General features: G+C 50.4%; 5 protein-coding genes across 12 annotated transcripts in view; 3 read left to right on the top strand and 2 right to left on the bottom strand.

Moving 5' to 3' along the window:
• The first annotated feature begins 4 nt into the window (after window positions 1–4).
• On the top strand, window positions 5–3,622 carry PDCD7 (programmed cell death 7). Its single transcript, XM_058847045.1, has 5 exons — window positions 5–756; window positions 1,484–1,622; window positions 1,951–2,187; window positions 2,788–2,875; window positions 3,208–3,622. Exons 1-5 carry the CDS (start codon window positions 73–75, stop codon window positions 3,323–3,325), a joined length of 1,266 nt encoding a protein of 421 aa, XP_058703028.1. The 5' UTR covers window positions 5–72; the 3' UTR covers window positions 3,326–3,622.
• UBAP1L (ubiquitin associated protein 1 like) lies at window positions 3,289–14,792 on the top strand. Of its 6 annotated transcripts, none has more exons than XM_058847042.1 (6): window positions 3,289–3,427; window positions 7,470–7,621; window positions 8,856–9,608; window positions 10,519–10,728; window positions 13,687–13,788; window positions 14,651–14,792. In XM_058847042.1, the coding sequence occupies exons 2-6, from the start codon at window positions 7,490–7,492 to the stop codon at window positions 14,783–14,785; spliced, it is 1,332 nt and encodes a 443-aa protein (XP_058703025.1). In that variant the 5' UTR covers window positions 3,289–3,427; window positions 7,470–7,489; the 3' UTR covers window positions 14,786–14,792. The 6 variants fall into 6 exon arrangements, with proteins under 6 accessions (XP_058703025.1, XP_058703023.1, XP_058703022.1 ...); XM_058847040.1 differs by lacking the exon at window positions 3,289–3,427 and adding an exon at window positions 4,138–4,280 and having other exon boundaries at window positions 7,467–7,621; XM_058847039.1 differs by lacking the exon at window positions 3,289–3,427 and adding an exon at window positions 4,138–7,332.
• A 1,635-nt stretch (window positions 14,793–16,427) lies between these two features.
• Window positions 16,428–26,259, top strand: RASL12 (RAS like family 12). 3 transcript variants are annotated; one of them, XM_058847050.1, is made up of 6 exons: window positions 16,428–16,558; window positions 22,402–22,518; window positions 22,615–22,671; window positions 23,734–23,807; window positions 23,891–24,081; window positions 24,846–26,259. In XM_058847050.1, the coding sequence occupies exons 2-6, from the start codon at window positions 22,410–22,412 to the stop codon at window positions 25,228–25,230; spliced, it is 816 nt and encodes a 271-aa protein (XP_058703033.1). In that variant the 5' UTR covers window positions 16,428–16,558; window positions 22,402–22,409; the 3' UTR covers window positions 25,231–26,259. The 3 variants fall into 3 exon arrangements, with proteins under 3 accessions (XP_058703033.1, XP_058703034.1, XP_058703032.1); XM_058847051.1 differs by lacking the exon at window positions 16,428–16,558 and adding an exon at window positions 20,366–21,559; XM_058847049.1 differs by lacking the exon at window positions 16,428–16,558 and adding an exon at window positions 21,771–22,130.
• KBTBD13 (kelch repeat and BTB domain containing 13) lies at window positions 18,158–20,072 on the bottom strand. Its single transcript, XM_058847036.1, has one exon. The coding sequence runs from the start codon at window positions 19,944–19,946 to the stop codon at window positions 18,564–18,566; it is 1,383 nt and encodes a 460-aa protein (XP_058703019.1). The 5' UTR covers window positions 19,947–20,072; the 3' UTR covers window positions 18,158–18,563.
• The window catches only part of SLC51B (solute carrier family 51 subunit beta), a 21,146-nt gene continuing 18,934 nt past the window's right edge, over window positions 25,777–27,988 (bottom strand). Inside the window, exons 5-6 of the mRNA XM_058847052.1 lie at window positions 27,604–27,694; window positions 25,777–26,846 (exon numbers count right to left, since the gene is read on the bottom strand). Coding sequence (XP_058703035.1) covers window positions 26,627–26,846; window positions 27,604–27,694 — 311 coding nt within the window. The 3' untranslated portion in view covers window positions 25,777–26,626. The remainder of the gene's footprint in view (window positions 26,847–27,603; window positions 27,695–27,988) is intronic.

The following is a 27,988-nucleotide window of genomic DNA, read 5'->3' as shown; positions in this document are numbered from 1 at the left end:
GGCGCTGAGGCGCGGTGCTGAGGCGGGAGCTGAGGCGGGATCATGGCGGCGCGCTGAGGGTGAGGCGGGATCATGGCGCAGCCGCCGCCGTTCCCCTCCCGCCTCCCGCCGCCCTTCCGCGCCTTCCCGCCGCCCTTCCCCGGCCCCGCCGTCCGCCCAGCGCCCTTCGCGGTCGGGCCGGTGGCACCCCCGCCTTTCTTCTTGCCGCCGCCGGCGGGTGAGGGGGGACCGCGCTTCCCGCCGGGCGTCCCCTACTTAGCGGCGGCCCCGCCGCGGGCAGCGGCCGAGGAGGAGGCGGTGCAGCGGCAGCAGGATGAGCTGTGGCTGTCGCAGTTCCTGGGCCGCCGCCGCGCTGCTCCCCCGCCGCCACCGCCGCCCGCCGCCGCCAGCCCCAGCAGCGCCCGGGCCGTGGCGCTGGCGGCGCTGGGGCGGGTGGCCCGGGTGACAGAGCTCTGCCGGGCCCTGCGGCGCTGCGAGGACCAGGGCGACGAGCCGGGCTGGGCCCGGGCGCGGGAGGAGGCGGAGATGGCGCTGAGGGAGCTGCAGGAGGTCGTGCGGCCCCTGCGGGAGCCCGGGTACGGCGAGGCGCTGCGCAGGAAGGCCGAGAGGGCGAGGAAGAGGAGGGTGCGCCTGCAGAGGAGGAAGCACGAAGCCAGGGCGGCCAAGGAGGAGGAGGCGGCCCGGGCCGCCGAGCGAGAGGCCAAGATCGACCAGTGGCGGGCTAAGTGCATCCAGGAGGTGGAGGAAAAGAACCGGGTACGGTCCCGAGTGCCCAGTCCTGCCTCTCCCCGGGGCTCCCGGACAGCGCGGCGGAGCAGGGGTGACCTGCCGGTAACAGGGTCACGGCGGGCTGTGCCTGCCCTGCGCTTGGCTTTGACCTCCGTGCTTCAGTGGGTGCCACTGAGGTGCTGCATGACTTCAACATGCTGAGACGTGTTGTTTCCAAGGCCTGCAGCCCTGCTTCTTGCTTAGAAGTCTTGGTGGGCATCTCGGTTTTGTCATCCTCGTATTCTATTGACATGAAATTGGGGTTGAAGTTGTTCCTGAACTCCTGGAGGTTTTCCTCTCTGGTCCGAAGTGTCAGCCTGTCCACACAGCTCACAGCTGCCCTGTGGTGGTCAGAGCTGTTTCAGTATCCATCAGCCTTGCCTCCTGCTTTCATCCTTCTAAAGCTCGTGGTTTACAAGCTTTGTGGTCTCATAGATGGACTTGAGGATCTTTTCTAACCTTAACAATTCCATGATTCTGTGATTTGGCCCAGATTTATGAGTCCTACAGCATTCTTTTTTGTTTTCTGAAGTCTGTGGTGTTTTAGCCTTTTTTTCATAAAAAGGCAAGGCTGGATAGTAGGCTTGACTTGTTGCTGTTGCTGTGAAGTCACTCTGCTCTCCAGTGCTTTGCTAACCTCTGAAAATGCCACTTGATTCTTGTCTTTGAGGGATATTTCACACATCTCATCAGTTTTTTTGCCTTCCTTTCATAGGAACGAGAGCTGAAGGCTGCTGCTGACAGTGTCCTGTCTGAAGTCCGGAAGAAACAAGCGGATACAAAGAGGATGATGGACATCCTGCGCGGATTGGAAAAGCTTCGGAAACTGAGGAAAGAAGCTGCTGCCAGGAAAGGTTCATTACAAGATAGATCCAAACTTTTTAAATTCCACACACGGGAAATAAGATGAGGGGTCCCTTTGCTGACTTGCTAGCTTCAAAAAGCTGTGTTTTTATGTCACTGTGATCTTCATTACAAGGATAGGTACAAAATGCTGAATTCAGTGGTTGTGTTCCTATGTTTCCAAGCTCTTTCTACAAGAAAGATTATTCCAGTAAGAATTCCGTCTGTTAACAAGGTTAAGCTCATGTTCCTCTGAGAATTTGCCAGCTATGCTCTCAAGTCTGGTATGAAACCCCCTTCTGAATCTGAAATTTTAAAGTCATTTCTCTTTTTGTTCAGGTGTTTGTCCACCTCCTTCAGCAGATGAAGCATTTGAAAATCAGGTGGAGAGTCTCAAAACATTGCTCAAAACTCGCACAGAACTGTATGAAGCTGAGGAAAGAGCATTAAGGGTTATGCTGGAGGGAGAACAGGAGGAGGAAAGGAAGAGGGAAATGGAAAAGAAACAGAAGAAGGAAAGGGAAAAACTACTACAGCAGAAACTGGAAATTGATTCCAAGCTGTTTGGGGATCCAGGTAAATTCTGCCTCCTGTTCTTAACAGTGTTTTTCCACATCACATCCCAATCTCACAGACACTGGATTTGAAATGCAGGCACAGATCTAGTTGAGAAAGGAATCATTCACTGGAGTAATTTATTGTCTGAGAATGGGGGATAAACATAGTGCTGTTAACACCTGTGGTGTAAGAGGAGCTGTTGAGCTCTTCGATATGGACTGCAGCACATCTCAAGCTGGTTTCATAATGTTTTGCAAGAAGAGGTTGTAGATTAAACTGAAGTGAGAATAAACAGAATAGATTGAAGACTTCCAGACCCAGTAGGTGCTTTAGTCTGGTGCTTTGGTAAGTGTGACTCAGATTCAGTGTCCATATTTCCCCCTTTTTTAGATGGTGGAGTCAGGAAGTTTTGCTAGTCTTGGCTTTCCTCTGACAGCTGTGGTATGGACCAGGAGATGTGTAACATGTAAACAGTCTTTCATATATTACATAGGGACCTGATGTCAGATTACAGCTGGGCAGTAGCAAATGATTTTGCAAATTTGGGGCTTCTGAGACTCACTAGAATGGAAGATTTTTCTGGATTATTGAACAATTTCTGTGTCTGTGTTTTCACAGCTGAATTCCCACTTGTCCATCTGCTGCAGCCTTTCAGAGACTACTACTTACAAGCTGAACATTCTGTAGCAGCTCTAATCCAGATCAGGTAAACCCAAAGAAAGTATTTTATCGTCAGAGATTGTGGGCACTGTTTTTTGAAAATGTAAATTCAGTGCCCCTTTTTGTTTGTCAGCTTCCAAATATGGTTATGCAATGGATTGTTCTGGTTTTTTCAAGTTTCTTGCTTGAGTCATATCCAACAGATGCCCATTTAACACCAGAACATTGAATTTTCACATTTGTCTTTTGAAAAACAAGTTTAAGAGTACAAGTATTGTGGGTTTTGTATCGATCAGTAACTTCTATGTGGGTATACAGTAAATCTTACCACCAAACTAATCCCAGGTCTCCTCTCAAACAATGCTCTCTCTGTTAAAGGCATGAATGGGATCAGTACTTGGTGCCAGCTGACCACCCTGAAGGAAGCTGCATCCCTCCAGGATGGGTTCTCCCGAGTCTCCCCACCAATGACACTTGGGCCACTGCTGTCAGATAATTTAGTAATAAATTATTTCAACGTTGGAGGATTGCTTCATTATAATTATATGTAAATATGAGGGTCCAAAGAGGAAGTCTCGTCCTCTCTTTTGGCAGCCAGGTACTGGAATGTCTTTACTGCAATGTCTTGAAAAAAAGTTTAAGAAGTTTAAGAATTGTTTTTGCTGATTGACTGTGCAGGGAGATAGCTGAGCAAGCCCAGAGCTTCCAGGCCTCTCATGCTGTGGAATTACAATCCGGCTGCGAGTTCTTATTAAATCTTAATCTTAATAAAGGAACATTGCTGATGGTGGTATTTGTGCCAGTATTAACATCCTATTTTTAGTGGCTTTTATCTTTATAAAGATGAAAACGTCAGAAATTAAGAAATTTAAAAAAAAAAGAGATCATTAGTAAACATGTTTTTCTTTTTAAATGAAGCATGTCAAGCATCACTGTCAAAATAGTTCCTGTATTTTTGAGTGTAGAGACAAACCAATTACAGGTTTAAATGAATTCTGAAGTACAAACAGGACAGGGTTTTTCAAGGTTGATTAAAGCAGCTGTTGACATTTTACTTCTGTGGACTAAAACTGATACCAAAACATGGAAAAAATTCCCAGTTGTGGTGAAATAGGTCAGACAGCCATGTGAATAAATACAAATTTGATGAATAAGCCTGCTGGAAAAAAAAACTGATAAACTCGGAAGTCTAACTTACTGTAAGTGTTTAGACTATACAGATATTTTTGTATAGGGACATATCACATTTATAATATTTGATTAAAAAGCACAGCTTTATTTTGTAAGTTGTTTTTTTTTTTACAGAAAAAGTAGAGATAAATGGATTTTTGTTTAAAGCATTTTCACACCAGGGGAGAGATTTGTTTGAGTACTTTGCATCAAATATAACTCCAACAAGGAGAGAATTGTTGGGAAAAGGTTTGTGTGAAGGAACTTCTCCCTCCTGCAAGGTGACAGAGGTGACATCTGATGTCAAAGCTTTCGATGTTCTGGACAGTTTGTTTGTAACTCTGACAGGCCATATGGATTTGGAGCTTTGCTGTTCTGCACAGATTGCTGTGGCACCTTTCCAGAGCTGCAGTCCTTATTCTTGCTTAGCCCCAATGTGTGGGAATCAAGTTAATCTCTCCAGTGCTTTGTCCCTTGGCGTCACAACAGTGCGTAATTCACGCGTGGCATTGCCTAAATTCAGTACCTGGGTCTTAGGTGTAATGTTGGTAGTGTCCTGGCTGAACCTTTGTGCTGGTTTCTGTCAGTAAGAGACACAAACTGGTAGTTCCTGATAGAACATGAGTGCACAAGTTTGCAATTCTTGCTGACCTGTAGCACCCCAAAATACAGATTGCCATGAAGTCCTCTGCAGGTGGAGTTCTGATTTGCTCTTCCCTACATCCTCCCTTCCTAATGTCACTTCCAGCATCTCATTACTCCAGACCCAAGGCTGAGCCAGACCCTGGGGAGTCTTCCCTGATGAAAACACACAAGGTCAAATTTAAAAATAAAAACAACTGCATAAAACCAATACAAACCAAACACTTTCAGTTCAGGCAGCTTAGTGACCAGAGGATGCTCTGCTTAAACAATTAGGCTCCTTATCCCATCAGCATGTCTGATGGAACAGGCGAACTGCTTAAGCTACGATTATCTTAAAGCTGTCCAAGTCAGCTGCTTGTCTGACACTGCAAGAATTTAAAAAGCTGAGCAGTAGATAAGGAGACTGCAAAGCAGCAGCCCTGTTCTCCCTGCCCTGCGAGGAGAGAGCTCCATGAGTTCATCTGACGGTAAGGACAGCTTCACATTGCTAATGAACATAGGGCTTGAAAATGCCAGGGGAGAATCTGCCTTTAGGTATGTTCTGTGTATTTGTTCTTGTCTACCAACAGCTGCGTTAAAATGTTTTAATAGCTTTAGTGAGGAAGTTGTTGAAGCCACAGATGGGGAGGAATGTTTAAAATCTCAACTCATAAAATACATGGACACAGGGTATTAACTGAAAAAGTATGTCTTCAGACTTGATTCCCATTTTTCTGAGTATAATATTTCCCACTGTTTTTAAGTTGTAGAAACAGTATAGCCCAGAAGAAGAGAGAGGTTGGCTGTGAGTTTCCAAGATTAGTTTCTATCGTATTCCTCCCCTGGTCCTGGTGCAGTTGTTTCTCCTGCTGTTTAGGCACATCCTCTCCCTGATGTGAGCTGGTTCATGCACTGGCTGGTGTCTGCAATGTGAAAGTGGGCAGAGCTTGTGTGGAGAACATGAGGTCAGAGCCCTTGTAGGAATTCCCTTCTGGTGGGAGTGGGTATTTATGACTGACCCTCTTTTATCCTTTTCTAGTAGCATTTTTATCGTGATTGCTCCTGCCCCAAAGTACTTCTTGTTTTCTAAACTGTAGTTTTGGGAATTAACACTTGCGTGAGCCTCTCTTAAAACACAGTATTTATGCAGTGAAATACAGCAAGGTACAGTGCCATCATCTCCTCATATTTTCTTCATTGTGGCTTCAGACACACTCACTACCCATCAGCATCCCTTAAAGTATAATTTGAACCTGAGTGGAGCCATTCTGGATGACAGATGCTGAGACACTGCTTTCCTTGGAGTTTGGGAGGAGCCAATTTACAGCCCAAGTTGCAGGGGAAATCAGTCCCCCTTGCATGCAGGAGCTGCTCAAGGAGTAACAGAAAGTTGAGGGAAGGTGGCTTTGCTTACAGATGTTTTCAGGCGTCACCTTTGTCATTGCTGACGTGGATTGTCCCTTAGGCTGAGCCCTCTTAATCTGAGCAGATGGGCTGGCTCCATGTGGGATCCCAACACGTTGCCTGTGCTGCATGTTAGTGGCAGGACATGTGCAGGAGCACAAAGCTCGTTAGAGGCTCTGCTTGTGCAGAGATATTAAAGGCTCCTGACATAAACAGGCAAAGTGACAGCCCTGTTGTCATTCTGGTACAACCAACAGAGTTGCACTGAGTGATTGTGCACGTTGATTGTGGCAATCTCTGCGGCCTGGAAGCTCTTTATGAGTCCTTTCAACACAGGAAACTATCCTGAACCCCATCTCCCATTACAGACTCTTATTTTTGCTTTAAACGGGCAGCTCTGTCATCCTTGTGTATATTCTTCAGCATATTTCCTCTTAGTGGAGTGTTTATTCTTGTTGTCATAGAAGCTGTTTGTTTTTAAAGGAAAAAAAAATAATTGGGAAAAGCACTTAGGGATGTCACATACATATTTACTGTGTGATCTGAAGATGAGTGCTGAGGACTTTGGGATGAGCAGGCACATGCTGCCAGCACCAAAACTTGGTGGAAGACTGGCTACCAGCTCCTAACAGTTTATAATCTGTTAAAGAAGTGATTTTACACACTGTCATCACTGTGAAGCTGAAAACTCAAGGCTTCATGCAGCAAGTAATGGCTTTTTAGTAAATTGAGACATTCATAGAGATCTGATGGCTACACTTGCAGTAATATTTTCCCTGACAGCATTCCCAATTCACCAACAATTTTTCTCTCCCCTGCAATTCCTGATCTAAAACCATCACCACAGTTAAAATGAATGCATGGTTCCTAAAAGCTGATCTTAAAAGTGGCTTGTTTGACATGCTTCAAATTCCCAAGCTTGCCTAATGCCTCCTTGTCTGGCTCCCAGTAAGCTGCTGCAGTGCCCAAAGGGATGCCCTCACCCCAGCTCCCTCGGGATGCTCCATGTGATGGCTTAGCAGCACGAGGCCATGTGCATGAGCTCTGTCACCACAGGTTGTACAGACAGGGGAGACCTGCAAGGTGACCTCCTTGGCTGTGCTTTTTCCCTCTGTAACTGGAAAAAGTGCTCAGTCCTTCCCCAGCTTGGGGAAGGGATCATGCAATGGCACCAGAGGGAGAAGGAGAGACAGGAGGGATAGGAAGCAGTAAGGCAAGCATGGAGGAGAAAAATACTCAGAGTCTCTGCCAAAGCAAGCCATAAGCATGGTCAAGTCTGGCTGGGTCAAGCTGAGAATAGCAAAGGTTAGTTCAGACAAAGCTTCCTGGTGTCGGTAATTAAGATTTTGCCAATCTGTTTTTACCCAGCTGGCACTTGAAATAGCCAACTTAAGAGGTGCTAGTCCTCCCTCTTAGAGTTTCTGTTTTTCTTCCTCCAGCAGCAAGAAATCAGGCAGCAGCAATGAACTACCTGGATGAAATTCCCTTCCGGACGGCCATGAGCCTCAATGGGGGCTCAGAGGAAGAAATCACTTTAGTCACTGGCCCAGACATTGAGCTCCCTGACTGCACCGACATCCTCATGAGCACCATGGTGAGTCCACACCTGGGTCACTGCTGGGGGATGCTCAGCAGCGTTCTCATGAAAGAAGGGAAATGAAACCTCCTAACTGATCCCTTCACTGGCTGGTTTGAAGCAGTATTGGGAGGAGGTGAGAACGATTTGTTGTGTGTGGCAGTGATGATGGGGTTGGTTTGGGGTTGCTTTCTAAAAATACTTTCCAAGCAGGAGGATTAGGTTTTTCTGGGATAGGAGGACAAACTTCAGGCTCTGCTCTGGGGTTGTTTGCTTCTTTGGAGTTACCACTCTCTCATTTGTTAATAATATTTATTAAAGATTTACCGATAAGTCTACCAGCTATAAGTAGGCAATACTACCTGTGCTGGAAGCATATAGATAGTGTTTATATAAATACCCCATGTTTCTCCCTATTTGGGGATGATTTGATGTTGCCTTCTGAAACAAAGCCATTGAGCTGCTGGTCCAGGCTGATCCTTATGGAGGGACATGAGGGTGTTTTCCTCAGGGAGGCTGATTTGGGTCCACAGCTGACCCAAGTGGCAGGAACAGTAAAAACAGCATTCCTGGGCTGTGAATGTACTTGCCTGCCTGTCAGGAGGAGACCTTGTTTGGAGAGCTCTGGGACGGCCAAGGCTTGTTTGTTCCAGGAAAACCCTCAGATTTGAGTCACAAACACACTTATATTTTAAGCTGAACTATGTGGAAATGACAACTCTGTTTGGGGACCAGCCGAGACCCTGGCGCCACTAGAGAATCCCATGGCTGGTTCTGCTTCTGCCTGAGGTGGCATCTCCCCTCTTGGTGGCTTCTGAGCCCATGAAGCGGCTCTGCCAAGCACTGCTAATGAGAGCCACAAACAAACTCTGCCACCATCCTGGGGGCAGCTTGTGGCTGGATGTGGTGCCTCTCTGCAGCTACATAAAATTGGGATGTCTGCACACTCCTGCCTTCCACAGTCAAAATGACACAAACACCTTCAAGCATAAAACACTTTTCCAAAGAATTGTAGGTGCAACTCACAATAGTAATGACTTCATAGATAGACTGTTTTCAAGTATAAATTTGGGGATTCCCTATAGAGATGAGGCTGGCACTGCCAAATCCTACAGCCAGCCCTAATGCTCAGGCAAATAGGAGCTGATATGGGAAGACTGCGGCCCTTAAAATGCCTCGTGGAGTGCATTTGCTCCATGCCACGTGGTCTGGTTTCACATGTCCTCACCAGCTGTCTCTCGCTCTTCTGCAGCACGACTTCTCGCTGGAAAGGAAAGTGCTGTACTGGGTGGAGGTGGCTTCTCAGCAGCAAACCTCCCGCCATCGAGTCACCTCCGAAGTCGTCCCCACAGCTCCCCCGTGCTGGCTGCTGCTGGTGGACCCTGCCGACAGCTACGGAGGGCGGGGTCGGGACGGGGCGGTGCGGCGCTCCATCAGCCTGAGCGCTGCCGACAGCTCCTACGGGCACGCCAAGGGCAGGGCGGTCCTGTCCGACACCGGGAGCGACACCTGGCACTCAGAGGAGGGTGAGTACTCGGATGATGAGTACTCCTCAACATCTTGGGAAGAGAATGACAAGGATGAAACGCTCCTCTCCAGGAGGAGAAGCTCTGCGAGAAGTGTGTCTTCACGCCACGGCTTTTACCAGACCCGACCAAAGACATCACCCGGCTTGCTGGAGCCCTCACCAGAGAACAATGTCCATAGCCCAGCCAGCCCAGACCCCAGCAAGCAGAGAAGATCCATGGTGATATTTAACAACATGAAGAATGAGCTGGAAGCCGCCAGGAGGAAGCTGGCTGCTTTGGTGCATCCTTTGAACAGAGCTGCCACAGGGAGCAGAGTGATCCCGGTGCCACGGCTGCTCCCCCAGTGCCCCGGCACCAACCGCAGCGTCAAATACGGGCCAGATCTGGACGTGTCCCAGCAGGGGACAATTGGACCAACTCCTCCGGCCACAGCCACACCAATCCCTCCCATCAAACAGCACAAGCCCACGGTACCGGTGAGGAGCGTCCTTTGGTGGCCTTTTGTTCATTGCTGAGAGAGGAGGGAGGTGGAGGGCATCGAATTGGTCTCATCTGGTGGGGGCTAACCAGCAAAAAGGAACCAAAATGGGGCTTTGGAAACACTGGAACCATGAGGAATTGCTGAAGTTGTCACAAGAAGTGAACAAAGGGTTTGATTTTTTCACTGAGGTTGAAAGAAGCTTACTGGGTGCACATTTACTAGTTCTGTCCAAAACATCCGTGTTTTCCCTAAGCAGGATCTAATCTGATTTTCAGTTGAAGCACTAAAAAAAGAGTGAAATATGGGGGATTTGTCCTCTTTTTCCTACATTATCCCTTTCTAACTGATATAAGTGGGGCTTACAGGGAAATGTCCCCTTACAGTCATTGTCTTTTCTAGGAAACTTTGAACTTCATAGTCCTATTAAAAATACAGATCATTTAGTGATAGAGACAGTGATGTGAAAGGATGGAGTAAATAATACTGTGTCACCTTAAATCTGAATTGCACCCTGCTTTTAAGAAATTGCATCTAATCCAGCTGCTTGAGAGATTTAGGAGGTGAATTACTGAAAACCTGCAATAAAACCATCAGACACATGAATGATTAGGTTATTTATATGCAGTTGCATTTGACATGGAATAATTAAGGAAAGATTGAATGCCTGCGTGTATTTGTATAACACCCACACTAAGCATTCTTCTCTGACCTGTATCTATGACTGAGCCTGGATTTAATTAAGTCCAGTCTCATTCGATGTCCATTTGATGTTCCTTGTATGGGAATTTTCCTTTTCTGGAGAGAGCAAGGTAACCACCAGCATTCAGAAGCATTGCATCAACCTGTGTTGTTTCACCTCATTCCATGACCTGGAGCAATAAAACCATCTGTTTTTTATTTTGCAGTCCCTCAGCCCCTACACTTGCCTCCCCCCTACCTCCACGCCTGGACGACCTCTCAGCTGCCACAGATCCCAGCCAGATTCCTCGGCTGACCTGCTCTCTGCACTAAGCCAAGAAGAGCGAGACCTCATCGAGCCTGTCATAGCCCTGGGCTACCCCACCCAGAAAGCCATCCTCACCCTCCAGAAGACAGGAAGGCAAAGCTTAAGTCAGGTTGGTGAAGCTGGCATAGCGCTGTGAGAAACTTTTGTTAAAGGAAAACTTGATTTTCATGGAGAAAGGAATGGCTGTCTTCTTTGGGGTAGGTTTTTGATGGCCTTGCCTTTCCCCTTTGGTGTCAGACCACAGCTGACAGGATTTTCCATGAGATTACACTTTTGCTGTAATAAAATGGCAACGAGTTGCCATCAGCTTTTCAGCGCATAATCATGGCTGGCTTTGTTATCTGTTCAATCTGTTGTGCGAAGCATTATGTTCTTTTGAGGTACAAATTTTGCCCCCTTATATGGAAACTTTTTGCACATCATTTTTCCCAGCTGTTGGATTTGTGTGATTATTGCCATGGCTCATCCTGTCAGACTGGGACTCTAGGAATACCTTGGAGATTTGTTTGGGCTCTCTCCAAAACACAACTTCCCTGTGTTGGAGCAAGCAGGGAATCCATGCAAGCATTGCAGCAGAGTCCCAGAGCTCTTTTCCTGAGGAACCCTCTATAATAACCTGAAATTTATTGAAAATACTTAACATGCAGCCTCTTCCTACCCCTGGGATGTGAGTACATCCCTGCCTGCTGTGCTGCATCTTCATTCCCAATGTCTCAGATGAATGTCAGAAAGGTCCAGGTGAGCTCAGAGCATCCATGACATGAGGGAGGCTGCTGGCTCTGACTCCCTTGGCAAATTTTGGGCTGGACCTGCCCATCCCAGCAGAGGACTTTAGGGCTAAATTATCCAAGTAGTTCTTGCAGAGACAGAAGGCTCTTAATCACGGCTGAGCAAGAGGGATATCCATGGGACTGTCAAGCCAGGGAGCAGGAGCAGATCCTGGCAGAGCGTGAGCAGGCAGAGCACCGAGCAGCTGCTGCCAGCTGCCAGTCTCCTTCCCATTCCCCTGGGAGCTGCCTCTGCTGCCTGGGCCAGCAGTGCATGGAGCTGCTCTGTGGCCGAGTCATCCTGCAGCTTCCGGCCCCCTCCTTACTCACCCTGGCTGGCCCAGCTCCCCAGAGCTCGCTGGAGTTTCAGGCGAGCTGAGGTGGCAAGGGAAGCTTTATGTCTTCGATCCATAGAAGTTTCATCTAGACACAGAGAGATAGGCAGAGGCCAGCCCATGTTGTTTCACAGAGCCATGCGAGGGTGTCTTACAGCAACTGCTGGCTTCAAAATGAAGTAACAGTGCATCTTATTAAAAGTGGAGGTGGGTACAGCCCGCTCCCTTCTGTATAAACACCAGGACTCCCATTCCCTTGGAGAAGGGACTACTGCACCAAAAGACAAGATCTGCCTTCTATCCCATGCCTTCTTCACCAGCACTTCCCATCTTTCCCATTTATGCCCAATGCAGCCAAGACAAAGCCTGACCCTTCATGCATCTTTTACGAGTACCAAACTACCAAATTAGTTAAATCCTCCTGGAAAGTATGTTCCAGCTGAAGTTAAAAAGAAGACCTGTGCTCTTTATTGCTTGCTGGTGATACCTGCAGCTTCGATGTGTGGGAATGACTACTTCAACTGTGAGGATTGATGGAAGTACCAGATGGTAGCCAAAAATTGTTCAACTTCCTTGCAGTGTCTAGTTAATCTGGCAGAACTCACCCTAATAGAAAAGGCAAGGCCTTCTGTAGCCTTCTTTAGAAGCAATGCTTTCCTAATTTTGGTGGAAGAACTTCTCTGCAAGGCTCAAGCAGGATTAGTTGCCCCAGCGTGCCAGAGGTTCATCATGTAGGATGTCATGGCCAAAAAGGCACCATTGCATTTTGATCAATGATCATGCATTGATCAAAATGCATTGTTGATCCATGGAGCCCTCAATGTGCATATGAGCTGAGACATGACAAAGGCTGCAGCAGGTCAGTGTTAAAAAAATTGTTCTGGTTTAATCTTGAGGAGATATATATATATATATATTTAGTGATAGAAAACATTGAGTTAACAAAGGCACTGATTTCATGTTTCATGCTGGGCTTGAGCAGGCTGCCAGGACTATCTGTGTTATGCTGTGGGTGAGTGGCTGTTCTGCCACAACAGGGGAAGAAAATACAGCAATGATCTGGGGTTGTCTGGTAACAAGGGAAATAACGTGAGGTAAGGAATGCCAATGACCAGTGACTGTCTCCTTTCTGAGTTACTGGCCTTCTGAAGGCTGACATTTCTGAAAATCCCTACTCGACTGTTCAGCCAAAATAGATCAGCCCAATGTTTGAGAGACTTTCTTGTCTTTTTCATATGTTTTATGGTCTTTCACTGAGTCCTTCTCCTTGTCTATGGCAGTGCTGGGGAGGGTGGAGGTCTGTGTGCTGTTGAATCTGGGGAGAAATTAATCAGCTTCTCCTTGGATGAAGAAGCTTTGGAGAGACCTGTGGGATGTTTTTATTCCCCCTGCTATTGTATAGCTCATTTATTATTGCCTGTCCCATATGTTTTTGGACAGTGAGTGATTCTCGCGGTCTTTAAAGGATGCTGCTGGGAATTGTGCTGTCAGCACTCCAAGAACAACGAGGAAAGCCAAAAATAACTGTTTACTTTCAGTAATGACAGCACACAGGTCTCCCCTGGGGGAGGTTTGCACTTGGACCCTGGAGCAAATCCACGGGTGCCTGAACCCCAGCGCATCAAAGGGATGCGGGGTCAGCTGAGCGAAGTCATCCCACCGGGACAGGCTCTGCCTCACCCTGCAGCCTGGAGGCCATCTCTGCATCTCTGATGTTCACATTTGGTTTCCTCCTTGTTCCCATTCCCATCCTGGGAGGGTGAAGGAGGACCAAGATGTTGTCTCCCACTGGGAATCCTGCAGACAGATGGACCACCCTGGCTGAGCATTAGATGCGAGCTGGCAAGATGGTGGTGGCTCATGTACCCCCCATGCTGTGTCCCTGGGAGGTGGCAAGGGGGCTCCTGACTGGCCTTGCTGCCCATGCCTGCAAGGCTGGATTAACCTTTCTGTCTTCCTCTGCAGTTCCTGAGCTATCTGGGTGCTTGTGATCGGCTGCTGAAGCAGGGCTATGAGGAAGGGCAGGTGGAGGAAGCCATGGAAATGTTCCAGTACTCAGAGAAAAAGGTCAGAATGGGATGACACAGCCCAGCCCTTTGTGCTGTGTCCTCCAGGCTCTTTTTCAGTGGGCTGCACTCTTCCCTCTGCCTCCACTGGCCTTCCTGCTGCCTCATGGAGGGCCAGACCTGTAGGGCACTGTCAGCATAAGAACCCCTGGGGGAGGGCACCTTCTCTGCCTTTTTTCTCACCCTCTTGTGTGGCACGATGCTCACTCAGCCCCTGCACAGGGAATCGCATCCCGAGCCCACCAGCACTCATGCTCTCTCCTGCCCTGCTAGGTCTCCCTTCTACCCCCAGGGAGGAGAACCATGGAGAACTGGCCATTTGTCTCCATCATCAGTCTCCTCCTGGTGGTAATGAAGAGCCTGGGGAGAACTGCATGAAATCCAGGCTGGCAGTGTTTGCTGGGATGCCAATGCCTGTAGGATTGCCATGTCATCACTCCTTAAAGCAGTGGCAGTGGGAGGGCACCTGGGTCTCAGTGTCAGGGAAGGGTTTATTTATTAAGGACACAGCTCTGGGTGATGTGGTGCTGGGACCCAGTCTGAGCAAAGCAGGGGAGCAGGACAAATTAATTCCAGCAGTGCTCACTGCCATTCCCTGCTCTCTTCATACAGGCAAACACTGCATGGAATTGATAAAAACATTATAAAGAACAGTGAAGCTGGAGGCTGACTTTATTAAATATTTCTTATTTAAGAAGTTTTAATGCTACCAGGCATATGTGTGCCCTTGATCTGCTGTCACAGCAATACAACCCAGCCAGATCTTCTGGCTGCAGCCTTGTCCCACAGCACTGCTTTTGCTGCAACCACATGATATATCCATCCATGATAACATCATTCTTCTCTCCTCCTTCTTCCTCCAGGCAGCTGAATTCTTGCATCTGTTGGCTCAGTTTAATGATATGGGCTTCCAGCAAAATGAAGTCAAAGAAGTTCTTTTGCTTTGTGGGAATCAGAGAGAGAGGGCACTGGAAGAGCTTGTGATGAAAACCCACTGAGCAGCATCCTGGAGCAGTCACAGCTTCCTCTCTCCACACCAAACCAGAAGGACTCAGGTTATTCTGCTGCTCCATCCCCACCCCTGGAAGCACCAGACACACAACTTCACATCTCTGCCTTGGTGTCTCATTTTATGGACATGCATCATAAGAGTGTTTGTCATTCAGGCATTGACTGCATAGCAGGAATGTTTATCTCCTCACCCACACATCCCCACCCTTGATCATCTCAGCTGTTCAGATTAGATGAAAGAAGATCCAAACCACCTTCGGCTTAGATTTTTGCAAAACCCAAACCAAACCGATGTTCTCCCTACACCTGGGGTGATGGGTGTCATATTTTCAGCTACAATCAAATGGGGATTCTTAAAAGATTATATAAATCAACAGAAGAAATTGTTTTCCTAAAATTTGAAGGCTCCTGCAGGAACATGTGTTGGTCCTGGCTTGGGAAGAGTCTCAGCTGACTTAGTCATGGTTGAATATTGTAATGGCAATCCACTTTGATCACATTAGCTTCTCCTTTTAAACCAGAAATGTGAGAAAAATACACAGTTCCATGTGGGTAAAGAAAGAAAACAAGCTGCCCTTGTTCTGAAATACATGAGGTTTATCCAGTGCAATGAAAAATGGTGAAGGCAAAGCTTTGTCCTCAGGCAACTTCATGAAATCAAAACAGAGAGATGGGGAACTGCTCACTGCCCTCATGCTCTGCCCAAATCAGGAAAATTCAGGGGATGCTTCCCTAAACTCTGAAGACAGTGGCTCCAAATGAAGTGAAGCATGAGTGTCAGCATCAAGAACATCTGGATGCCCAAGGGAATTTCTGTATGTAACTGAAGGACAGAGAATAGGAGATTCAGATCACTGTACAGGATGTGTGTCTTGGCTTGGCAGTGGAACAGTGGACAGTGTTTTCACATAAAGTATGTCATTTTCCTGTGAATTAGATACAGATGTAATTTCTTTGAGTAAAGATGCTTGGGGGCATTATTCTGCAACATGTTTGTCTCTTTCTGTCAGGATGCCAACTGGCACAACCCAGCAGAGAAAATCCATAGTTATATTAGTACCATTTTCCATTGTACCCTTCCAAACAATCTCCCAGCGCAATGTGCTGCCATCAAGGTAAAACACTATGTCCCTTCTCCCTGGATCTCCAGGTGGGTGCCAGACAGCAACAGGAAGGTACAGCTCTTCATGGCTGCCTTCATTCTTGCCTGGATGCAACAAGGAAATTTGGCATCCAGGTTTTGGGGGAGTTGACCCATCCATCCCCAAGGATGCTTTATTCCTGCTCTTCTTTAATGGCATTGAAATGGAAAATGTGGCACCCTGTATGTCCTAGGGAGATATTCCTGGGGAGCTCACAGGCTCTTCTTGGAACTCCCAGCCCTGTTTTTCCTCCTGCTTTCCCTTGGTTATACAAGCTTTTATTTTTGATACAGCCCTTATAAGGCAAGTCCATCTACAGACAACTTTTCCTTACATTCCCCCTTGCCAAGATGATGTCACCTTAAAAACGAGACTTGCAAAAGGTTAAACTGTGATTAGGCAGACCGCGTCGCCTCAAACTGTGATCTTTGGCGGAGCAAACACCGTGAGGATGGAAAGGGGAAGATAAGGGTGCTGTGCTGGAGCCAGTGGTGCTGAATTCTGGTGAAGCAAAGCACACTGGCAGCATTGTGCCAACTCACTGTGCAAAGGCTGAGCAGCTTCTCACCCTCCTTAGTAGTTTGCTTGGTCCTGGATCTTGGATCGTTTCTTGCAGAGGTAAGAAATGTATTCTTTTTGCTCTCTAAAATTTTTTTATCTTACTTCTTGATCACAGTCTGGATTGATGGATGCAACAAATGGCTCTTGGGAACGTCCCTGCCATACTCAGCTGCCTGTCAAGACTCACACTTTCCCTCAAATGCTACACTTAAAATCTTAAAACCTTTTGCATTTTGTTGACAAATACCTTTGTAAACCCCTGAACTGTCAAGAAGCAGCATGTGGAGGTGGGGAGGAGGTTGTATCACTTGATGTCAGAGCTGGAGGGAAGGAGTGAGCCTGCCAAGTTCTGTGGTCCAGGGTTGGCCACAGGAGCCCAACATAAATATTTTAGTAACAGAATTATTCTAACTTCATTTTAATGGATGTTTAAACTGTTTGTTCAACTTAAAATTATTTTAAAGCAACATGTTTCTATGTGCTGCTCTCAGGAGAAGACAACGTGAAATGTTAATTTGCTTTATCTGGGAAGGGGACAATTGATTTGATTAGATTTGATTTGATTAGATTTGATTTGATTTGATTTGATTTGATGGGTTGCTGTAATATTTCACCTGTGGAATGCAATGCTGCTCAGCCCACAATGCCCAAGTGCAGAGCTGGGACAGGTCTGTCGGTGTCCCCTGCCTCCCCTGTGCCACCGCCAGACCTGCAGCTCCACCGGCAGCAGTCCCCTCACGGGTGACATCGTGGTGGTGGCCTGGCCCAGTGGCAGAGAGCAAATGGGGACAAGGCACATCCAGTGGTTTTCCAACTGGCTGTGGGTGCAAGCTGGGGTTTTCTGGTTTGTTTTGGTTTGCAGTTGCATTGAGTGGGTTTATTCTCAAATGCGGGAACTGTTTTGAAAATGCTGAGAACTTGGCGAGGATCAGCAGGGGAGGTATTTGAGGCATCCCAGCTGGTATCCCTTCCGCTCCTTCCCAGCCTGGACAGCACAGGCAGCCCAAAGCCTGCCCCATGGAGGGGAAACCAGCTGAGCTGGGGTCTGGGTTTGCTGCTGCCCTGGTCCCTGTGGTGACAAAGGGGAGCTCTGAGCTGGTGTTGAGGGCTGTGAACCCTCGACACCAGGTGGTGGCATCTAATGGGAACAGCTCCTCTGGTTACGGAGCTCTGCCAGCCTGGTATCACCATGTAATGGCTCCCTCCCCCTCATTCCCTTTTGGCACTCTGTAGTTTCAAGCTTTGCCATGTCCTCAAAAGACCCTGATTTGGCTCAAGCAAGTCTCTGGTGAGAGGCAGGACTTGCCACTCCGTTGGGTCTGTGCTAGGGCCTGGGGGCGGATCGATTGATGGTTCCCAGGTCCCAGAAAACCCTTGGCACATTAAGCACCTGATACCCAGGAGCTGCCTTCCTTCACTTCCCATCTCCCCTCCTCCTCCCAGGACCCCGCTGCAGCCACAGAGAATTCCCAGGGGAGTGCGGGGCTCTGTGGGAACCGCACTCCCACGTAAGGCTCTGAAACTGAGCCGCAGCTGAAAAAGCATTCAGGGGCAGAAGCGAGTCCTGACACAGATCCCCATTAGAAGGTATTTTCCTTCAGAAGCACAGGAGAAGAAAACCCCAAACCCAGAAGTAATCAAGAACACAGCAATGAGTATCTTTTCTATAGCTTTCCTTTTAATTCTGGCATGTAATGAACAATTTCCCATCAAGGAAGAGAGGAGGTGGAATGCTGCACACCCTCATAGTGCAGTCAGAATAAATAAATCTCGTGTTTGCTTCTCTGTGGTATCTGTCCTCTGCAGAAGCCACAATGTCCTGCACACATCTGGCTTGTGAGCTCATGGCTGACAGGACTTTGTGCCCATGCAGGGCAGGAAGAGGCAGACAGCAGCTGCCCTTTCCCTCTGGCAGGGTCTACTGTCACTTCAAAGGTCCAACATGATGCATCCCTGGACCTGAGCATAGCTCCGTGGAGGAGGAGAGGAGCCCAGGGGAGCAGTGAGTGCAGAGCTAAGGCCATGTGCAAGGAGAGCACCCTGACATGGGATGGGGGATCAGCTACATCGCGATGTCATGGTCACGTCTTGGCAGCCGCAGGAGGAAGGTCTGCAGGGAGCCACTGCGTGGGAAACCTGCCCGCTCCTTCTTCTGCTTCCAGGTCTCCTCTTCCACAGAGTAGAGGAGCGTCAGCATCTTGTTGACGGTGTAGATGGTGTCACCCCTGACGACAGCGGTGAAGAGAGCTCCCTTGCTGTTCATGAACTGCCCGGGCAGGGCGCTCCACTGCCGAGATGTCAGGTTGAAGCAGTCGATGACACAACGCAAGAAGTCGTCGTAGGGGCCATTGCGCATGACGTAGAGGTTGTCACGGTGCGCCACCATGCAGTGCCCATAGCTCTGGTGCCGCTTGAGCTCGGTGATGGGAAGCCACACGTCTCGCTGGGTCTCGTACTCGTAGATGACAGTGGTGTCCAGTGGCTGCCACAAGCAAACAAAGATCTGCCCCAAGGCTTGGGCACAGGGTGCTGCCGTGCTTGGTTGCGGCAGGTCAGAGACGAACGTCCAGGTGCTGGAGGCCAGGTCATACCTCTCCACGGACTTGAGCGAGATCTTCTCGTACTCGCCGCCAATGGCGTAGAGGTAGCCCTCGTGGCCCACCAGCCTGACATCGTAGCGCAGCTGGTGAGGGCTGGGGAACTCACTCCAGGCGTTGGCATCAGCATCGTAGCAAAAACTGCTCTCTACCACCTGCTTGTTGGCTCCGTAGACACCACCCACGATGTAGATCTTATTATCCATGGTTGCCATGCCGGCTAGGAATGTGCTGGCACTCAGCGGAAGGCACGAGAGGGTCCTCCATGTGTTGGTCTCCTCGTCCAGGTAGCAGATGGTCCTGGAGAGGTCCTCCAGGAACTCAAAGGTGGGTGTGTGGGCTCCCACTGCCACAAAGGTGCTGGGTAGGAGGGCTTCCACATAGGCCAGTAGATCATCAGGGAGGCAGTCCAGGTACTCCTCCAGCTCAGCGTAGCTGTCCCTGATGTAGAGTGCAGCGCAGTGGAAGAGATCCAGGAGGCCGAATATGGCAGCAGCTTGGTACAGCAGGATGCAGTTGTCAGAGTTGATGGAGTGGATCAAGTACTTGGCCAAGGACTTCACCTGCAGGAAGGCAGCACATTCCACCGCCTGGAAGGTCTCCTCGCTGCCAAGGATGGGCCTCTCGCCTGCCAGCACCCGCAGCATGGCAAGGAACCCAGCTGCACTCAGCTCCCCCAGCCCAATCTCCTCCTGTGTGCTCTCCCTCATGCCCGAGCGGAAGAGGGCACGGAAGTACTCACTGCTCTCCACCAGCAAGGTCTTCTCCACCGAGAATGACTGCTCCTCCACCCGGATACGCACCCGCTCCGGGGGCCCTGCCTGGGAACCTTCCTCCTCTGGGGTCATCCTCACCCTGGACCTCAGCAGCTCTCAGGGGTGGGGGAGCACCCGATGCCCCTCTGTGCCCCAGCACAGCCCCCTCTGGCCTTCTCTACCCTTTGATGCCTTTGCTGCACTGCCCAGTGGCCTTGTAATATAAATACCTTAGGCTAAAGATAGCTGAGCTCGTGACCGGGGCCCTTCAAAGGCATCCGCCAGGCTCAGCTGCCCACCCAAACTCAGGCAGGGTTCCAGCGTCACCAGCCAGCGCTGGACGCGGCAGAGGTGCCTGGATCATCCCATGGAGTATGCCCAGACACTCAGGAGAAACTGGGTTTTGCTGTCTCCACTCTCAGGCATCCTCCTTGTAATGCCCTAAGAAACATTCCCCAGCCTGGGGAGGGCAACACATTTGCATGGCTGGGAAGAGCATATGGCCACGCTATTTTTTTTCCTTTAAAATGTGGAGTTTACAGCCAAAGGAGGTAAACAACATCAACAAATCTCATTGCCACCCATCTTGGCCATGGGAAAGGGGCTTGGCTGTTCCTCAAGTGTTGCCATGGGCAGGGAGAGATCTTTCTTTGTGATCCTCCCCATGTCAGCAGCATCTGCAACATCCATCCCAGCTGCAAGGAGCCATAAGCCAGCCTGTGCTTCACCTGGGATCTCATGGTGAGAAAAAGGAAGTGCAGCAACCTTTTCTCACCAAAAAAACCTCCCCTCTGGCCCCAGGGCTTGCCCAGGTCCCCAAAATACTTGGCTGTGGGAAGAGATAAACCCATTTAGTGACAGAGGTTGACAGTGAGGAAAAGTGTTACTTGTGGCACATCACTTGTTTGTGTGCTAATCACGGCTTTTTCTGGCTAGAAATCCCATTTCAGCTCCGCTGTGGGGTGCCAAGGAAGGCTGTCAACAGGGCTCACTTGGGGGCTCCTTCCTGGATCTCCCCATCACAACCCGTAATTAATTTGCATCTGGTGTTTTGTTTTGATGAATAATTTAACCTGAGCAGCTCATCCTGTTGAAGGTCTATTTTTTGCTCCCTCCTTAACCCCCTCATCCCAGCAGCTGGGAACTTCCCAGGCAGTGCATGATGGCAAAGCTGTTGCCTCAATGTCATGGCTGAAGCAGGTTCCCACAAAAATCTGAGTTTAGGGGAGAATGGGAGAGTTTTGCTCTTGCATCACTGTCATTGATCCTCATGGATACTCAGCTTAAAACACGACGCTTTTAAGCACCCTAGACCTGTGACCAAAGGGGGTCTGGGGTAAAGGGTCCTCAGAGGGGCTCTGCTTCCCACAGAGAAGTTATCTCTGTGATCCTCATCCTCCCCATCCCTGGGGCTTGCAGGGACTTCCACAATCCCAGACTATTTTGGGAAGGTTTAAAAATATCCCGCCTGTATTAACGGGCAATATTCCCAAGGGTGCAGCAGCCCCGCATGGCCACGGAGCAGCCTTCGCCCCCAGCCTCGGCTGTGGCTCCCCCCGCAGTCCCTCGGGGCCGGCCCAGGGACCTATCCTGTGGTCCCGGGCACTGAGCCCTATCCCAAATGGCTGTGATCACCATGACAACGCTGACTTCAGCCTCCGCCACCTACTCAGGCTCAGAGCCACTGGGTGCCGGCTGATGGATTGGTGAGTACTCCCCGGGCTCCCCTTTCCTCTTGGGACCAAGTCTTTTGTGTGGGAAAAGGGTATTTCTCTCCCTCGAAAGCCTCTACCGGCAGCAGAAGGTGTCTGTGCTTAATTGCATCGGAAGGAGCCGGGCAGGTGCGCAGGGTGGCTGGACAGGCAGCTCCGGGTGCCGCTCCTGCCTGCCGGAGGCGTGATGAGTGCGCCGGCCTCAGCCACGACAGAGGGACCAGGCTTGGGCTCGCTGGGGACACGGCGAGGAGCTGAGGGCTCAACAAGGTGCCGGGACTTGGCGAGTTGGCCACCAAGCCGAGGGACGGCAGGTCTCGGGCCCGGGGGTCCCTGCCCGAAGCTGGGGGAGCTCAGGGTGCCGGCGTGTGCTCTGCCGGGGGGACTGTCCTCGGGGTGGCCGGGACAGCGTGTCCGGCCCCGCGGCGTGGCAGCTTTCCTTACAAGGAGTTTGGCTGGAGCCCGAGTAGCGGGAGCCGCGCTCGCCTCCGCCCGCCTCATTCATCGCAGCCCCGGCCCCGCGCTCACGGAGAGCCCCGCGTCCCCTCCGGCCGCGGGTTTTAAGGTGGGAGGCTGCGTTTCTCTTCTCTTTCCGGGGTGTGACGGGTGAGCGGAGGGCTGGGGGGTCCTCCTCTTTGGGTGGGATGCTGGCCGCCACTGTGGGATGAGGATGCCAGCCAGCCTGGCTCCAGGATGCGGATGGAAGAGAGGGGAACTCCCACCCTGGTGCTGCTGAGCCCTTCTCTCCCCCAGGCTGGGGCACCCACGAGCCAGGCAGTGAGGTCTCCATCCGACACGGCAGCGGGTGCTCCACGTCCCCCCGCTCTCTCCCACAGGACCGAGGATGTCCTCGATGTTCGGCAAGCCCCGAAACAGCACAGAGCGGCCGCCCCAGAGTCCCCTCCCCGAGTGCAACGTGGCCATCCTGGGGTGCAGAGGGGCTGGCAAGTCAGGTGAGACGGGCACCCGCAGCCACGGGCAGGGCATCGGGGAGTGCCGGGGTACCGTGAGGAGATGCCTGCCTCACCTGCCTCTTTCACCTCCTGCAGCTCTGACCGTGAAGTTTCTAACCAAGAGGTTCATCAGTGAATATGATCCCAACTTGGGTAAGGCACGTTTTTATCCCATGGAGCATCCTTTCCATCTCCCAAGTTTCCCATGAATGTGGCATGTAATGGGAAAGAAAAAACAACCCACCCAAAATTATATAGCAAACAACAAGAAGGGCTGGATTTGACCCAAAACCATCTGCTAAAACAGAGGTGAAAGCAGTGCCCTGGGAACATTGGCTCCTCGCATTGCCCCCAAAAAACCAAAAGCTGAATTCTTGAAGCTCTTTGAGGAGCATCTCATGTCTATCAGGCAGGGAAAAGGCTGAGGGAATGAGGATGGGTGCACAGCAGGCGACCCTGGGGATGAGTTTTGCAGTGAGCAGTTCTGGGCATTTTTTTTTTCCACTCATTTGAGTAATTAATAACTATTTTCCTAGGCCTGACTCCAGGCTGCGCGGAAGAACCATAAATGATTTATCGGGGACATTAGGGAGATATGGACCCTGTCCAGGAACCAACTCCAGCCGCTAATAATTTAGTGACTCTTAGAAAGAAGGATAAATCCTTTCTTCCTCAGATATTTTTGGGAATGTGGTTTCATCTTCCCACGTCAAAACCTTTCCGAAACACATCCGTTAAAAGCTGGCCCAAAGAAAGCATCTTTCTCCTCAGGGAATGGCTCAACGACTCTCCCTGCCTGCCCTCCTGCCAAAAGAAAGGACTGCTCCTCTCACTTGATTTATTGGGAAACAGTCCCATGTCAAGCCCCCAGCTTGCTTTATATCATCAGGCCATGGCTTTTAGATAAGGGCCAAGCTCTGGGTGCAGTGATTATTGTGCCAAGCTCCTTACCCTCCCTCCTTCTCCTGTAGGAGCCCACACTTGCAGCACATGGGGAGAAATATGTGCTCCTAGCCAGGCTTTCCCAGCAACATCACCCCCAGTCCCCCAAAATAATGTTGTCTCATGAAGGAGTAAGGTGGGAGGCATTGGTGGAGGATGCTCCTCATCAGAGCTGAAGTTCTTCCACGGTGTCCCAAACATCCTGGGCTTTGCTTGGCTTTGAAGAAGACAGGACGTGCCAGCCCATCCTCACAACTGCCCTTCTTCTTGCAGAGGACACCTACTCCTCAGAGGAGCTGGTGGACCAGCAGCCTGTGCTCTTGAAGGTGATGGACACTGCTGACCAGGTAAGGCACTGGGGGATGATGACCAGCTGGACCATGGCTGGATCACAACTGAACTGCAGCTCAGCCACTCCTCTCACACCCAGGATGGCCCCGGGAACTGTGAGCGTTACCTGTGCTGGGCCAGCGCCTTCCTTGTTGTCTACAGCATCGACAACAGGAAGAGCTTTGAGGGCTGCCAGCGCTACCTCGAGGTGCTCGCCCTGCACGCGCGGGGCTGCCAGCGCCGCTGCCCCGTGCTCCTGCTGGGAAACAAGCTGGACATGGAGCAGTACAGGTATCGGGCATGCGGTAAGGCTGCCAGTTCCCCATGGGAGAGAGCTCACAGATCCCTCCAGCTGGCATGCAAAATCTAAATCTGATTTCTATATGGGTATTTCCACCCCCATTAGTATTTGCAACATCCTCCCACATCTCCAAAGTTTCTGCTCTCCTGCCTGAGGGCTGATGTGTTTATTTTGAGCCCATTGGTATTTTCAGTAGGATGTTTTTTGGCTGAGTGGTGAGGCAGCGTCACCATCCCTGGCAGGGCTTGAGCCAGAGGAGCCCCTCTGGACATGCCCTTCCTCTCCCTGGAGCCCTCTAGTTCCAGCCCCATTGCCAGGACTGGATGTGCCCAATATGTTTTTTTGGCCTTTTGTGCTGCTCTGTGGTCCCACGGGTCCCTGAGTCACGTGCATTGCTGGAACCCCCACGGTCCCAGGATGGAGGTATCCCCCTCCCCACAGCAAGGACCTGCCCCATCTCCTGCTTCCCAGTGCACTGTCATCACACTCACCCCTGGGTTCCTGGAACACATCCCTAACAGGGGAAGCTGTGTGATTCCCCAGGGACACACAGAGACCATTACTCTGGGATTTTGGGAAAGGCAAAAACTCTTTTGAATTCATGTACCTGCATGTCCTGGGGAAAGGATGGGCAGGTGCTACCTTGGTGCTCTTTGGGAAGGAGGCGTGGGATGCAGGATCTGTAACCTGCACCCTTTTCGGGTGGCTGCCATGCCCCAAAGGATCCTGCACCCATCCCTTCCCCTCTCAACAGGCAGGTCCCCTCAGCAGAAGGGATGTCCCTTGCCAGCAGCTTCGGGTGCCTCTTCCATGAGGTGTCGGCATGCCAGGACTTCTCTCGGGTGCAGCACGTGTTCCACGAGGCCGTGCGGGAGGTGCGGCGCCAGGCGGAGTGGAACCTGCCCGTGCAGCCGCTCTTCATCTCCGAGGAGCGGCCCTGCCCGCCCGTGGCCACGCCGGTGGCCCTGCCCACCCACCACAGCTTGGCCACCTGCACCTTCAACACCCTCTCCACCGTCAACTACAAGGAGATCCCCTCGGTGGCCCAGGCCAAGCTGGTCACCGTCAAGTCCTCGCGGGCTCAGAGCAAAAGGAAGGCTCCCACGCTCACCCTGCTGAAAGGCTTCAAGATATTTTAGGACACAACCCTGTGGGCTGCAGAGAGGGAGGAGAGAGACCCTCTGAGACCTTCCATGATGGACTCACAGGCACTGCAGCAGCTGCTGGCAGACAGTGGCCCCGGCCTCTGTGCCAGCAGTGGCAACTTGGCGAGCAGGCAGAATGCCAAGCGTCTGACATGGGCTGTGGCATCGCTCTGCCTGCCCCTGCCCAGTGCTGCTGTGATGTTTGCACCTTGTCCTGCCACTGGCACTGAGGCCAGCTCAGTTTTCTGTGAGGATGCAGCAGCTCCCAGAGGAGCTGGAGCTGTGGATACCATTGGGAGGGCAGGGGCCGGCCCCACGGCTGCCAGCCAGCTTGGGCACCTGACACACAGGAGCCCAGGAAAGGAGAATTAATCATTAATCCAGCATGGAGACATCCACCTTGTTCATCCCACAGGTCCCCAACTAAGCAATAAGTAGGAGAAACTTTTATTCTTTTAAAATCCAAATAAAAATGTGCAGATACTGTTTCAGCTGCTTAAAGGCCTCAGGTGGCCTGAAAATTATACCCAAACATCAAGCTAAGTCACACCAAAATTGCTGCTTTTTTAATTAACTTTTTACACTATAGCATCCCTTTCCAAAGGCTTTGCAAGGAGATGCTTTGCTGACAAGGATGTGGTCTGAAAAGCCTTTGTTTAAAAGACTGATGCATTTTCAATACGTATTTTCAATAATGTCCTAAATTATTTCATGGCTTCTACATGTGCCCAATGAAGGACAGAAAGAGAATCCTGGAGCAGATCAGGCTCTACCTGTGCCTGAGCCAGGGCCAAGGGCTGGGTGTTTGGTTTCAGGTGCTCTATCAGGTTAAATGTTCTGCTTCTCTCTGGAGTTGCAGTTACTTTACAGAGTAAAATATCCATGTGTATATTTGTACATATAACCATATATATATATATATATATATATATATATATGACCTTACTGACAGATTCAATATGGCAGTTTGATCAACCACTTTGGAAAGTATTTTAATAAAGAAGATTCTGAAAAGAATAAAAACGCCTCAATTTCAGTATTGCTGTTTTCCTGATGGGAAGTGAGGGTGCTTTCCTGAGGGTGCTTTCCCTGGCTGACTGCAGGCCAAGCTTCCCACTTCCTCCCCTGGCTCAGCTCCCACCTGTTTGCAGCACCTGAGGGAGGAGACGAAGCTGGCACTGGAGGGAAGGCTGGAAGCAGCTGAGAGCAGTGAGGGAACACCAGCCAGGCAGGAGCTGAGCCCAGGGCCCCTCCTGCAGGTGCAACTCTGCTGCTTTCTTGTTTCACCCTTTTCTTTCCCCAGACTAAACTGCATTTTCAAACTTGCACCTCTATGAACTGAGATTTCAATGCCTTCCTTAAGGCCTAAATGGGCTGACTTCAGCTGCCACTATATGGCCTCCTCAGACATCTCTGTGTACAGGGATGTGACAGTCCCGTCCTTCCACTGCACTGTCACATCCCCTGGTCTCTGGGCCTGGGGCCCTGGCTCCTGCTTTAGTGGCTTGACCGGGCTGTATTCCTGCACAGGCATCAGGGCTTGCTTGGCATCCAGGTCCGCCTCCTGTGTGGTTTGTGATGCTTCTCCGTTTACGAGGATCTTCCTTTTCCTGCAGGGAAGGCACAACAAAGACACACAGAGTGAAGCAGCAAGCCCAGCCCACATCTGGGGACACTTATCCTGGTGAGGGTCACAGCCAGCAATTTGCGCCGTGTCCCTGGAACGCGCCAGCTGCTTCTGGGCAAACGCCGCCAGGTGAGCTGTGCCAGGTAAGTGCTCTGAAGTGTTTGAACACACACAGCTGTGGGATTCACACTCGGAGAGCACACAGCTCCTGATGCCAGGAGCAGCACACAGCCAGCCATCACTAGAGGGAGAGCGAGGCAGGCTCGTAGCGTTAGCTCTTCTCTCTTCTGGAGACAGCAGCTCTTGACACAGTGGTAAGTTTTCGTGCTGTAGCAAACAGCGAGCTGCTCCTCAGCTGCAGCGTTGTGCAGCTACTGGGGAACTGTGTGGGGATGAGGATGGGAAAAGGCTGGGAGTCCTGCTCCAGAGCCTCTTAGGAGAGAGCACCTCACACCACAGTTATCATCACACCCCTCCCAGCAGCCCTGTTGGGCTGGGCAGAACTGTGCAGATCTTTATTCAATCCAGGGCTCAGAGAAGGGGCTTGTTCCAAGTGACGCAAAGCGAGCAGGCATCGGGCAAGGTTTTATAACAAAAAATGGTTCAAAGGGAGTTTGCCTTTGCTCTTCTCCCCATCACTCAGGGCTTGTCCTGCCCTGCCAAACCCCTGTGTCTGTTTGCCTTGGAGGATTTCAGGGCACCACCACACACCAAAAGATTCTCGAATTTTCCTGTCTCACCTGTTTCGCACAATGTTAATGGCCAGAAGAACAAGACCCAAAATCATGGTTGCAAGGGAAAGCGCAAGAACAGAGTAATTCCATGTTGAGGCTGAGGGAAAGCAGAGAGGCAGTGTTAGCAGGCACAGTACAGTGTGACACACAGAGCCCTGCCAGGGGTTTTCTGAGGACACCCAGGATGCTCTGTCCTTGATTTTTGTGGCTTTGAAGTTGATTCTCATGACGCTGACCTGTTGCTATGTCAATCTGCTCCCTTCACCCTGCCAAAATCACAGGAGACCTTTGCTCTCTTGGCAGGCTTTGCCTGGAAAGAGGCTGAACCCCAGAGACACTATCTCAGCAAAGCCTCCTGCCTGTCTTCATCTATGACCTGCTTATTCCAGAG

The sequence above is a fragment of the Poecile atricapillus genome, chromosome 11 (genome assembly GCF_030490865.1).
Source record: "Poecile atricapillus isolate bPoeAtr1 chromosome 11, bPoeAtr1.hap1, whole genome shotgun sequence".
Lineage (NCBI taxonomy): Eukaryota > Metazoa > Chordata > Aves > Passeriformes > Paridae > Poecile > Poecile atricapillus.
Note: the sequence above shows the minus strand (reverse complement) of the source record. Positions and strands in the feature narration are given on the sequence as shown.

Bases quoted from the DNA above. Each gene is read 5' to 3' on its own strand.
- KBTBD13 (XM_058847036.1), bottom strand. From the start codon at position 19,946: ATGACCCCAGAGGAGGAAGGTTCCCAGGCAGGGCCCCCGGAGCGGGTG.
- RASL12 (XM_058847050.1), top strand. From the start codon at position 22,410: ATGTCCTCGATGTTCGGCAAGCCCCGAAACAGCACAGAGCGGCCGCCC. The intron at 22,519-22,614 runs GTGAGACGGGCA...CACCTCCTGCAG, and splicing joins CAGAGGGGCTGGCAAGTCAG to CTCTGACCGTGAAGTTTCTA. The intron at 24,082-24,845 runs GTATCGGGCATG...CCCTCTCAACAG, and splicing joins CTGGACATGGAGCAGTACAG to GCAGGTCCCCTCAGCAGAAG.
- UBAP1L (XM_058847042.1), top strand. From the start codon at position 7,490: ATGAACTACCTGGATGAAATTCCCTTCCGGACGGCCATGAGCCTCAAT. The intron at 9,609-10,518 runs GTGAGGAGCGTC...TTTATTTTGCAG, and splicing joins AGCACAAGCCCACGGTACCG to TCCCTCAGCCCCTACACTTG. The intron at 10,729-13,686 runs GTTGGTGAAGCT...CTTCCTCTGCAG, and splicing joins GAAGGCAAAGCTTAAGTCAG to TTCCTGAGCTATCTGGGTGC.
- PDCD7 (XM_058847045.1), top strand. From the start codon at position 73: ATGGCGCAGCCGCCGCCGTTCCCCTCCCGCCTCCCGCCGCCCTTCCGC. The intron at 757-1,483 runs GTACGGTCCCGA...TTCCTTTCATAG, and splicing joins AGGTGGAGGAAAAGAACCGG to GAACGAGAGCTGAAGGCTGC. The intron at 2,876-3,207 runs GTAAACCCAAAG...TCTCTGTTAAAG, and splicing joins GCAGCTCTAATCCAGATCAG to GCATGAATGGGATCAGTACT.